The sequence below is a fragment of the Panthera pardus genome, unplaced genomic scaffold, assembly GCF_024362965.1.
Source record: "Panthera pardus isolate Hobbes unplaced genomic scaffold, ASM2436296v1 HiC_scaffold_16, whole genome shotgun sequence".
Classification (NCBI taxonomy): domain Eukaryota; kingdom Metazoa; phylum Chordata; class Mammalia; order Carnivora; family Felidae; genus Panthera; species Panthera pardus.
The window spans coordinates 311128-324458 of NW_026526721.1; the positions used below are offsets into that span (position 1 = coordinate 311128).

The following is a 13331-nucleotide window of genomic DNA, read 5'->3' on the forward strand; positions in this document are numbered from 1 at the left end:
ATGTATTAACTCATTTACTTTTCAAAACAGCTGTAGAAGGTATATTATTGACCAGGAATGAGCTCCAGCAGCCATTTCAGACCGTGAAGTGACCGTAGGAAGTGGGAGGACAGGTACAGGGGAACAACAAAACATTAGGAACCTGGGGGCTCGCTGGAGCTGAACTGAGAGACCCACAGGAGTCCTGAAGGAGCTGTTCCCCCAATACATACAGGGAAGTGAATCTGCACTGCGCAAGGGTGGACTGTAGTGGATGTGAATGCAGGCTATGGGGCTCCACCTTGCCTAAGGTCATATCCTTCCTGGAGCCGTCCACATCTGGGGACTGAATGAGTGAAGCAAGACTATAAAGATCTGGCCACCTGGGCCCAACACAGGACACCTCTGTGAGCAGTACCAGTTCAGTTCCAGAACACACCAGACTGGCCTTCGGACACTTCTGCTTCCTCTGCCCAGCCCTACTTCCTCCCCTTCCTCTCACAGGTGTTGAGACCAGATAAATATCTTGCACCCAAACTCCATCTAGCATCCGCTTGTGGAGAAGCCGTCCTGCAACAGTTGGTACGAGGAGTAGCACATGAGGAGATGGGTGGCATCACTCACCCCTTGCGGTGGGTGGAGCACTCACAGCCCCTGTGGGGTGATCGTTGATGTTTCACCAGCTTTGAAGTGAGAGTGTGAACCAGTGAAAATGGAGCACTAAGTGGGTGACGTATTAAGCCTTTCACATTATAGTCGCTATAAGGAAGGACAATGGAACCGGACGGCCTCTCCTTATAGATGCTCTTAAGAAAAACAACAGACCGCTGAAAGCCATGGAGCTCTCTTTGGTCGCATATAAAGAAACCATCTCCTACACTGAGATGATAGAGACCGGGTTCCGGGGCACCTGGGGGGCTCAGTTGGTTAAGCGTCCGACTCTTGATTTTGGCTCAGGTTATGATCTCACGGTTTGGTTCATGAGTCCGAGCCCCATGTAGGGCTCTGCTCTGACAACGCAGAGCCTGCTTGGGATTCTCTCCGTCTCTCTGCCCTTCCCCCACTTGCTCTTTCTCAAAAATAAACAAACGTTGAAAAAAAAAAAAAAGATACAGACCAGGACAAGGAATTAATACCTCAAAGATGGTAAACACCCAGCCAAGGCAGTTATGTTATGCTGAATTTGGGAACTTGGTTGGGAAAAGCTGGGGTTGGAGGTATTTGATATCTGGGTAGATACCTTCAAAGGTTTTCACTCCCCAGACTACCTTGAACCTTTGGAGCCTGCCCACATGGCTTACCTTTCCCTGTTAACCTAACATTCCTTCCCCTCACCTACTGGACACTAGGCATATAATTATGGTTATCTTTTGGCATATTAGCTGGAAACACGAGATGGAAATGGAATTCTATTTCCCTCCCCCTCAAAAGAACGGTGCAGTTTGCTAGGGCTGCAGTAACAAAGACACACAAACAGGATGGCTTGCCAGGAATGGACTGTCTTACAATTCTGGAGGCCAGAAGTCAGAACAAGATGACAGCAGGGGGGCACCTGGCTGGCTCAGGCAGAAAAGCATGTGACTCTTGTCCTAGGGGGTCATGAGTTCAAGCCCCACATTGGGGTTAGAGATTACTAAAAAAAAATAAACTTAAAAAAAAAAAGATGACAGCATGGTTGGTTCCTTCTGAGAGCTGTGAGCTGTGAGAAGCTGTCATTCCTCCTTCCAAGCTTCTGAGGGCTTTCTGGCTATGTTTGGTGTTCCTTGGCTTGTAGGTGCATCATGCCAATCTCCGCCTTCACGTTCATAGCTTTCCCCCTACGTGTGTGTCTGTTTATGTGTCCAAATTCCCCCTTGCCTATAAGGACACCAGTCAAACTGAATTAGAGCCCACCCTGAATGAATTCATCTTAACTTGATCATCTGCGGAGACCCCACTTCCAAATAAGGCCACATTCACAGGTGCTGGGGGTCAGTACTTCAACCGGTTTTCAGGGAGGAGGTGGGGATACAATTCAACCCGTAACAAGCTGTAAGACCCAGCCAAGCCAACGTGAACTGCCAGGGCCTGGGAACATTTGTTGGGGGCCACATTATGTGTGCTTGATGAGCGGTTGAATTCTTCAGCATGACCCTTGCAGAAATCAAAAGGGAGCTGCAACGTAAAACTGGGTAGAAGAGTTTACCGACTTTTCAGCAATCTTCTAAGATAGGGGATTTAGCACCTGCACGACAACCGGCTGTAAACTTGCTGAAGGGATGGCTGCTGGCATGATGGTGTACCTAGTGCTGCATGACAAATTACTACACACTTAGTGGCTTAGAACAACAAGAATCATCTCTCTCAATTACTCATTTACTCAAATGTCTGACAACTGATGTTGGCCCCCAGACTGTGGAACGTGTGGAACCTGTGGAACAAATATACAGTTTTGCCTGTTTGCGATGTTAACTCATGCCTTCTGTCATAGTCCAGAGATCAGGACCACTTAGACATCCTGGAGATGATTACATTGTCCCATTACATCAATAACATCATGTTGATCGGCCAGATGAGCAAGGAGTGGAGAAGATTCTGGAGACCTTGGTAAGATACAGATACTCCAGAGAGGAAATAATAAACCCTATGAAGATTCAGGGACCTGCTACATCAATATTATTTTTAGGGATCCAGTGGTCAGTAAAAGTAAAAGTAAAAGTAAAAGTAAAAGACAATTATTGCATCTTGCACCTTCAACCATTGGAAAGCAAGACACTGTCGGACCTCTTCACAGTCTGGAAGCAGCATACTCCACCCATAGGAATACAGCTCTGATCAAATACTGGGTGATTTGGAAAACTGTCAGTTTTAAGAAAAGCCCAGAACTTTGATATCTAGAAACTTGGATCCTCATCATGGCCCTCCTGTTAGAGTGGCCCATACGGGGTGCAGGTAATTAACGGAGGTCATAATAGGTCAAGGCTGTGATGCAAGTAGCTACGCTGCCTGAGTCATATGTTCTAGCAGGTGGTATTGGTGATTATTGGCGGTGAAGGAACAATGCAATGTGGAGTTTCTAACATGCCCCAGTAGGAGATTCTCGATTCAGGACCCTGAGGTTCTGACATACCACTTGGAGCAGAGAATGTATATGTCTTTTGGGGGGAAAAAATGCCTTGTTTTGCTACTGTGTTCTGATAGGGATGTAACACCTGACCTTGGGACACCAGATCACCATGCAGCCCAAATTGCTCATTATGACATGGGTGCTATCAAACTTACCAGGTCATAAAGTCAGCTGGGCCCAGCACAATCCATCATGAAATGGAAGCAGTGCATTCAAGACTGAACATGAGAATGTAGAAGTCACAGGTGAGTGCCGAATAGGTAGCCCAGACCCGTACAGCACCCCCTGCTGTTGTGCTAGAGCCACTCCACCATTCCACATCTGTGACCATACAGGGGGCCTTGATGACCAATTGACAAGGAAAAATCTTGAGCTTGGTTCATAAATGAGTGGGCTTGGGGGATGCCTGGGTGGCTTAGTCAGTTAAGTGGCCAACTCTTGATTTCAGCTCAGGTCACGATCTCATAGTTTGTGAGTTCGAGCCCCATGTTGGGCCCTGTGCTGGCAATGCAGAGCCTGCTTGGGATTCTCTCTGCCCCTCCCCCACCCACTCTCTCTCTAAATAAACTAACTAACTAAATGGGTCGGCTTGGTATGTGAGTTCAAACTGCACATGGACAGCAGCTACACTGCAGCCTCACTCCAGGGCGGGGGTGGGGGGGGGGAGCTTGTAAGACAGTGGTAAGGGCATATCCTCCCAAAGGGCAAAGGCATTCACTTTTTTTTTAATGTGACAAGTGAACCACGGACAGTGTTGGATGACCTAGGTAGGTGGCTGGCTTAGGGCCTGGAACAAAATTCAAACCTGGGATAAGGAGCTCTGTGATACATGCATGAGGATAGATTTATTGGAATAGGCACCAAGTGGGTGGTCTTTGTGTAAAATGTTGAAGTCTAGAGAGCATCCATGAAAGAAGTATTAAACAGCCAAGTGGACAGAATGACCGGCCAGCTACATTGGACAGCAGTTGCCACTGGGCACAAGGACAAAGTGGCCAAGGTGCTAGAGCAGAGGCTACCCGTGGGCCCAGCAGTGTGAGTTCTCTGATCACGGCTGAGCCACCAGCTGCCACTGAATGTCTAACCTGCCAGCAGAAGAGGCCAATGCTGAGCTTCCATTATGTCTCCTGACCTTGAAAAGGTCAATCAACCTACTTCACTCTATTGGAACTTCCATTCTGTAAGGGGCAGCAGTTCTTTTTCACAGGAATAGATTCATATTCTATGTATGCTTGGGCTTCTTGCCCACAAATATCAACCAGCAAGGGCTTAAGGAGTGTTTGTTCCACTGGCACAGGACCCCGTATGGCCTCATATCAAATAGGACTCACTTTACAGCACAGGAAGTGCAGGAGGGCACTTCAGGCAGCAGAAGTGCAGTGACCATGAGATCCACTGCCTGAGAGAGCATCGGGACAGCCAGCCAAAGGCACAGCTGTGGTGCCAAGTTGGGAGTTAATATTCTGCAAAGACAGGGTGCCGTTCAGACCTTTATATGCCACTGTATCCCCAAGAGGAAGGATACATGAGTTGAAATCAAGGGGTGGAAACAGGAGTGGCCCCACTTACCATCGCTTTCCACTGTGGCACTCTGTGCTTCCTATCTTCCCAAGTTCAGACTGCAGGGTTAGAAGTCCTAGTCCCCCAAAAGGACCCTCACCAGGGAACATGCCAACTGTTCCCCTGGATTGCAAACTATGGTGGTCTGGAAACCTTGGGGTCCTTGCATCTAGGAACAAGCAGGCAAAAGGAGGAGTCACTGTCTTGGCAGTGGAGAAGGTAGGGCATCTCCTGCATTAATTACACAATGAGGAAGAATATGTGGAACCCAGGTGGTCTGTGTGGGTGCCTCTTGGTGGTCCTTTGCTTAACTATGATGAAAAAACTAAAGAATTAAAACACTAACTCAAGAAGATATATGCACCCTTCTGTTTACCGCAGCAGTGTTTACAGTAACCGATAAGTGGAAGCAGCCTAAGTGTCCACTGACTGATGAATGGATAAAGAAGTGGTGTATATACAATGGAATACTTCTCAGCCATAAAAAAGAATGAAATCTCGCCATTCACTATAATATCGATGGAACTAAAGGCTATTATGCTAAGTGAAGGAAGTTAGGCAGAGAAAAGACACAAACCATATGATTTCACTCATCTGTGGAATCTAAAAAACAAACAAGAAAGAGAACAGACTCATAAATACAAAGAACTGGTTGTTGCCAGAGGGGAGGCGGTGGGAGAATGGGGGAAATAGAAGGGGATGAAGACGTACGAACTCCAGTGGTAAAATATGTTAAGTCATGGGGATGAAAAGTACAGCATAGGGAATACAGTCAACAATACAATAACATCGTTCAGTGACAGATGGTGACTATGCTTATCGTGGTGATAATGTATAGAATTGTTGAATCAATATGTTGTGCACCTGAAACTGATATAACATTGTATATCAACTATATTTCAATTAAAAATAAAAATACATTAGAAATAAAAACATAAGCTAAAAACATTTTATTCCATCAAAAATTAAAAAATAGGGGCCCCTGGCTGGCTCAGTCAGTAGAGCATACAACTCTTGATCTTGGGGTTGTGAGTTCAAGCATCATGTTGGGCACAGAGATTAAAAATATTAGATATAGAAATAAAAATGCATTAGAAAAAAAAGAAGTCTAAAGAATTCAACTTGCACATGTAATGAAAGGGTCTGCCTCTCGATTCACAGATTCCTGAAGTCTGGCTGTAAGGGAGGGAGCAGATACGTGTGCTAATGGTTTAAGGAGCACACCACTTTCAGACAGTCCCTCAAACTTTTAAGATGTGTTTCCACGCTGGTGCCGAAAGAGAGCCTTCAGCAACCGCTCCACTCTTTGGTCAAGGCAATTTTTTCCAGCCGATGGGATACATGGTGTTAGTTCGCAAACTGGTCCCCATATGTGGAGGGAAAGGAGAGACCAAAGGAGGAGGCGGACAACTTCAGGTTGGTAGGTGGCAGCTATACTAAGCAAGGTACCTTCTTTACGAGGCCTCTCTTGGGCAGACATCAGACAGGCAGATCTCCACACCCACCTGCCAGAACCTTAAAGGTTTATACAGAGGCCTTCACAGGATTCAGTCACATACACGATCCAGATGGTGTCAACAAGGCTATGTCCTCGGAACAGCTCCCACAGTGGGAACAGTAGGCAGTGGGTACGTTCCAAGGACAGGGGAGGGAGTGGAGAGCCTCCAGTTGCACAGGTCCAGCTCACAGGTCAACTGGCAGTCACATCCTCTCGATGGCCTCCCCCAACACACAGTGAGCCCAGTGAGTTCTAAGAGCGTGAGCTGACCCTGCACCTTCATGGCTTGAGAACAGCCCGTGCAGGGCTGCAGCTGGGTGGGATACTCTGTAAGCCCATGGGTGCTGGTGCCGACGGATGCCTCGCAGGCAGGAAGCCCAATTCACACCTGGAACGTGTGTCTATTTCTAGGCTGACAAATCACGGCCTCCTCTGTAACGTAGGGAGCCAGGCCGCCACATCACCGTCTCAGCATTGGCATTCTGTCGGCAACGCAGACGCTAAGAGGCGGAAGCCAAATGGAAATCTCCCCAAATCCACCCCTAAGCTGGGTGGTGGAGTCACTCCTGTCCACTCCTAGCCGATGCCAGCATGCCGTGTAGATCCGTCTGAAGAACAAACCCGTTCTCTCCTGTTCTGTCAACTGGTCATGGGGAACTTCCCAGGAGAGCAGAGCACAGGGGAGGCAGGAAGTAGAAAACTCAGCACCACTCACTCTGGTCATTCGGATCTGTCCAGACCCAGTGTCGTACGTCCTCCAACGTGATGGCATTAGACGGCGGGAGGGAGCTCTGGGAGGTAACTGGGGTAGAGGAGGTGGTGAGGGTGAAGCCCGTATGACCGGGATCAGCGCCTGCCGAGTCAGAAGGCTTGCTTCCCCTCCCCACTCTCCGCCACGCGAGGAGACAAGTCAAAGTAAGCGGTTTGCGTCCTGAGGGGCCTCGCCAGAACCCCACCCCACTGGCACCCTCATCTTGGGCCTCCAGCCTCCACAACTGGGAGAAATACATTTTTGTTGTTTGTAAGCCACACAGTTTATGGCATTTCGTTACAGCAGCCCAACCTAAGGCTACACGGTGTCCAGCCCTCCGCGGGTGTGTCACGGCGTGTTTGGGCCGTCTCCTCCCAGAGGAGGCCTGTTCTTCTCTACTGGGATCAAACTCTTGACATGGGCCCAAAAGCAACAGCACCTGATAAAAAGGTTTATATTCAGGCTCCCTCGTCACTTTTTCCTCAATACCAACCAGAAAAGACGATTAGTTCAATTTCAGCAGAGGCAGCAGTGCCCGTCACTATCTTATTTTAGGGTCTTTGTTTAGACATCATAGAACTTTGATCCATTCCACTGAAAACATCACAGTCACAGGTCCTAATGAACGGAAAGCAGCAAGAGATATGCTGGCTTGTGAGGCAGATTCCACTCAAAGTCAGGGCTGCCCCTGTGGCAGTTTCTGGGGGTCAAGGAGCCTGCAGAACAGCATGTGTCCCTTCCAATGTCAGAGGCAAACAGCCGTGCCTTGTACCGCCTACCGTGAGGGATGGCTTGTTTGGACCCAGTGTGCATGCCGAGGAAGCCACAAGACGTTAGCGTCCCCGCAGACCAGGATGACCACAGGCCTGCAGCTTTGACGCAGGCCGTCATGCTTGCTGCTCAGGTCATCAAGACACCCAACGCAGGATGCTGGACACTGCTTCACTTAGCCCCATTAGGGCAGACCACTAGGGTCTTGAGGCAAAGCTTTGCCTCCTCCTGTTGCTAACTCAGTTTCCATTAGAGAAACATCAAACTTACCCCTGAATCCTGGCGGAGACCAAACTCCTGCCCAAGCAACACACAACTCACGCAGCACGTTGTACCCTGGGTGCTGTCTGATGGCTGAGCCATGAGGACAGGCAGGTGAGGCGGAGCCCTAATCACCTTAAGCGCTATTTATATGAGGTGTAATGAAAATATATAGATTTGACCTTTGCTGGTTTCCTGGCTCCTAAAACCCTCGGAATTTCCTGATAAGAGTGTCCTTTTGTTACAATGAGCCCCCTTTGACCGCCCCTGAGTTTTTCACTAATGACTTGGCTCATGGTGAGGTCCCTAGACAGCTTCAGGATGGGGGCCAGTCACCAGAGGGGCGGGGCTGGAGACGGACTTCAGGCACGTGGCAGATAATCATGACTACATCACGAAGCCCTGATAAAAGCCAGTGGGCAAGGTTTGGGGGGCTTGCGGGTCGGTGAACACCCTGTGTGGGTGGCACGCCCACAGAGGGCAGGGAAGCTCTGTGTCCTGCCCCTGAGCCTGTCCTGCACGTCGCTTCCACTCTGCTGCCCGAGTCCTATCCTTCTCACCAAACCAGTGAATCCAGCATTTCCGTGCATGGAGTCATTCTGGCAAATCACCAAACCCGAGGGGAGAGGTTGTGAAAACAGCCACATTTGTAGTTGTGGCCCGGGGACCCCACTTACAGCTAGTGTCTACACTTACAGCTAGTGTCTAAAGTGGGGCAGTCTAGGGGCGCCTGGGTGGCGCAGTCGGTTAAGCGTCCGACTTCAGCCAGGTCACGATCTCGCGGTCCGTGAGTTCGAGCCCCGCGTCGGGCTCTGGGCTGATGGCTCGGAGCCTGGAGCCTGTTTCCGGTTCTGTGTCTCCCTCTCTCTCTGCCCCTCCCCCGTTCATGCTCTGTCTCTCTCTGTCCCAAAAAAAAAAAAAAAAAAAAAAAAAAAAAAAAAAACCGTTGAGAAAAAAAAAAAAAATTTAAAGTGGGGCAGTCTAGGTAGTGTCAGAATTAAAGTGTACAAATGTAAATTGCATGAACAGGTGGTCTGGGTTCCCATTAAATTTCCCCGAGTTGTCCACATGCCTCTGTCCACTCCTGTTTGGACATGGATTTGCTTTCCTTGCCCAAAGCTCATTTGTGGACCACCCCCCCCCCCCGCCCCCCAAATTCGTGTTCAGCATCCCTGCTTCTCACAGAGAGTGTGGCATTCCCTTTTACCGTTAACTCCCATCACCCGGAAGGAGCTCTCCCGGCGGATGGTGGAAAGGCCTGCCGACTCGAGGCACCCCTCAAGGAGCCTTTCCTCCCACGGCAGGGGAGCCTGGGGGTGAGCCGGGCACAGCCCCTGTTACCATCATGCCAATGATTCCGGAGCAATTTCTGCTTCTCATCCTGTGACACTGGGCTCTGCTGTCCCAAGGGAGCTGCTTCCTCCAGACGACAGTCCCTTTCAACAAGAGCAGACTGTCCCCTGAATCAGCAGGGGCGGGGTTGCTGTATGGGCTGGTGTGACTGGCCCCAATCACCACAGGGCAGCTGGATGGCAGCCCACAGTGAGGACAGGAAAACCCATCTGTAGCCCATCCTCACCAGGCACCTCTTGGTACTCGGTAATCTCAGACTCAACTGTAAGAGGAGAAAACAAGGGACATCTTCTAAAACCAAGACTATTATGATCTCAAACCTTTCTGGTGGGAAGCTGATGTCACCCAACCAGCCAAGGTGCTGGCTGAGGACCAGGAAACAAGGCCCTGGCGAAGGAAGAGGTGATAAATGTCGAGTAGGGCCTCGTGACTCCATGCAGAGCAGGGACGCCTTCCCCTTCCATCTCCCCCACTTTGTGTGACAAGCCACAGTACATCGGCTGCACAAAGTTGTGAAGGGCTGACCCAGTCCTACGGGCGAAGTCTGTCTCCCCTGGAGAGCAGCACTATTGAGACGCAGCCCCGTGTGGGCCTTGGAGAGGCCCAAGGCCATCGTGGATAACTCACCTCAGGCAGGCGGATTAAGGTACGTCTCAGTCATGTGTGTGGAGGAGGAGAACACATGCTCGGTAGACGAGGAGTAGACGCGGAGTAGACGCACTGCCCACGTGCCTTCAGATCAGTTCTCGCCCGTCTGTCGTGCACAAGGACCGTCCCAGGCTCCCTTGTCCGGTCTTGGCCGACAGGAGGGCCAGAGGACAAAGATGGGACGTTTCTCTGGAGGCTGACAGGTCTCATCATGTGGTCAGCTCCTGCAAGAGCGCCCTGTCCCTGTGTCCCTGACAGCCCCTGGGTGCCAGCAGCTTCCGGCCGGGCTCAGAACAGCGCCCCTGCCTGCAGAGTAATCAAATCCTTGTATTAAATCCCCTTTGTTTGGAAACCCAGTGTGGTTTCTGTTTCCCGGTCTGAGCTCTGATAAGGTATCCTACGTTAGAGTAAGACATCCTAGCCCAGACTGTGGGTGGTATTTTTTCATCTTTCATTACGAAAATTTTCAAACAATGACCATATACCATTATATGAGCCAGATTCAATATTTTACAAAGATTTTGCCATGCTTACTTAATCCATATTTGTGTGTATTTTTTCCTAACCATAGAGCCATCTCAGAGTGCATCCAGTGGTTGTAGCCCCTTGTTCTTAGTAATTCGGCATACGACACCTAAGAAAGCAGCATTCTGTTACATAACTGTCAGCACAACCGGGAATTAAAATTCCCTTAAAAGCTATCATCCAGTACAGGTTCAGTTACCCCCAAAACCACCTTTATAGCCGTTGGTCCTCAATTTAGGAACTAAACTTCACACCCATCTCATTGGTTGTGTCTCCTGTTTCTTTTCACTGAGAACAGGCCCTCATCAATGCTGTCAATCTGATGAGACTAGGTGAATCACTTACAGAATATCCCATGTTTGGGGGCACCTGGGTAGTTCAGTCGGTTGAGCGTTTGACTTTGGCCAGGTCATGATCTCACGGTTTGTGACTCTGAGCCTCTCATCGGGCTCTGTGCTGTCAGCTTCAGATCCTCTGTCCCCTCCCTCTCTGTACCTCCCCCACTCATGCTGTCTCCCTCCCTCAAAAATAAATAAAACATTTAGAATATCCCCCACGTTTGTCTTTTCCTCATGGTTTTATGTCATTTGTTCCTCCATCTATAAACCAGGAGCAGCCACAGGAGACACCGTGCAGTTCACCCATCATCACACCCAGAGGCCCAAACGCCAGGCCGCCCGCTGACCCATGGGTACTGTGCTTTTAGGACCTGACCTGATTATCCTGCCGTGGGTTGCAGAACGGCAGGTCTCTAATGGGATAGTCCCCTCCTTATTAATTAGCTGGCACCTTTCCGTAAGAAGAATGTTCCCTCGCCTACGAGGATGACTGGCCGTTCTCCTATGGAAGGCAGGGTGAACACCTCTTTCTCTTTAAGGACCAGCTCCCACAGGTACTGAGCTGGCGTGATGGTCACTTCTGCTGGTGGCTCTAAATGAGGCCTCCCACATGGACATTTATTCTGTATCTGATAACCAACCAGATCACTATTCTTCTGGATGCGGAACCGAAGAGACACGTCCAGGCTTCAGCGACAGCAACCAGCAGAGCACAGAGCTCGGCAGAAAAGGTGGAAAGGCTGTAAGGAACTGGCCTCACAGTCGTGTTAGCTGCTGCACAGAAAGTGCAGACGCACACCGGTGCTGTAGGCCGGAAGGAACATCTATCATGGAAGTAAGCTGTGATTCAGAAAAAATGGTTTTGTGTTAAAGCCTACGCTCAGCAGAATAAATGTCATACTCAGAGGTCTTGAAATCACATGGAGATACTCAACTAGGAAACCAAGTAAGACCCAGCAAAAGGCAAGTGGCTACCTGTCTTTACCAGGTGAGGAACACTTTGTGTCCCTCCGAAAACCCTGACATACAGGAATTCCCAGTCTCTGTTTTGGTTTCTTGCCACTGATAAAGCAAATTGGAGAAGACTGAAACACAACACAAGGGCCGTTCACAAATAAAATAGTGCTGGACTTTTATTCTTTTTGGTTTTTGTGTGTTTGTGTTTTTAAACCAAGTCCCCATCTGTACACTTGAAGAAAATAAACAACAGGAGGCCAGGCTCTGCTTCCTTCTTGGAGGCGGGCAGGGGCTCTGCCAATGTGCCCGGGGCAGGGCAGACGCCTGTCACTCACGAGCGCACACGTCACCTCAGAAAGGTAAGGACCTAAGACGTACTGAAATTACACAGAATAGACTCCACTTGGCTTTGTAGTATTACAAACAGGTGAGAACACCTAAGGAGCCGCACTAGGGGGGCTGGCATCTCCGGCACGTGGGGAGACTGTGTGCTGCCCAGATGCCACGCCACAAGCTTCCCTTAGACAAAGGAAAAAGAACCCCAATCTTCTCCTCAAGTAGAATTGTCGTAGGTAAGAGCCGCAAGGATTTTATTCATTGTTTAATTTTCTGGTGGCAGGATTTCTTTGAAGTACAATCTAAAAATAAAGAAAAATGACGTAGCAATTCGTTAGAACTCTTCATGTGTCTCTTAAGAATTTCATGATACTGAAACAGTACCACTGAATTAACCTCATTTATGGTAAAAATAAGAATTACAACTAAAATATACCATGGCTTAAACTACGTTAGTGAAGAAGCCCCCACAAATTCTATCCTGAAACATAATTACTTGTTCCCTGTGAGCATAAAATGGAGCAAAAGGCCCAGCTAGTGATCAAGCAAATGGACCCCACGCTCACGCTGAAGACACTGCTCACACTTCTGGAGGTGCCTTCGCCCAACGATCCTAGTAACGATGGTTAATGATTAAGACCGAAAGTAACAACACTTGCTAACCTGAATACTACAGCCTCTGCGATGTTACTTTTCGTTCCCAGGGTTCAGTGTGTTATTTTAGAAAACACAGAAGAACTTTTATTACCTGGAGGTGCCCCGCCCAGTCTCTGCTGGATCATCTCTAAATGATGAATATATTCTGTCAACGAATGTTCAGGGTCTTGAGAAGCAGTCAGGGATCTTTCTGATTTTGAGTTTGAGGATGGAGCGGATCTTCAAACAAACACATAAAACAAGAGTGGAAGTCAGCACCCAGAGCACAGACAGGCAGCAGGGAACGGGGTGAAGCAGACAAACATCGCCTTCATATCCTTTACCACGAAAAAAAAAATGAAGCATGTACATATGTGTGTGTGCGTTTGTTCGTTTTGGTTTTTAAAATGTAGTTATGCGTGTACGTGTGTATGTACATATGTATGCAAACTCTACGCCCAACGCAGGGCGCAAACTCACGACCCTGAGATCAAGAGTTGCACTCCCTGCAGGCTGCAGCCAGCCTGCACGCCCTGCAGGCGCCCCAAAAGTAAGGCATTCTTTAAAAATGCTATGTAATGCTTTTAAAAACTAACTTCTATAAAATGTTGC

General features: G+C 48.9%; 1 protein-coding gene across 7 annotated transcripts in view; it reads right to left on the minus strand.

Annotated features, from left to right (window-relative positions):
• Nucleotides 1-12028: 12028 nt before the first annotated feature.
• The window catches only part of PCNT (pericentrin), a 132419-nt gene continuing 131116 nt past the window's right edge, over nt 12029-13331 (minus strand). For all 7 annotated transcript variants that reach the window (XM_053902928.1, XM_053902925.1, XM_053902931.1 and 4 more), the window contains 2 exons: nt 12832-12959; nt 12029-12385 (listed from right to left, as the gene is read on the minus strand). In XM_053902928.1, the coding sequence (XP_053758903.1) occupies nt 12342-12385; nt 12832-12959 (172 nt within the window). In that variant the 3' untranslated portion in view covers nt 12029-12341. The remainder of the gene's footprint in view (nt 12386-12831; nt 12960-13331) is intronic.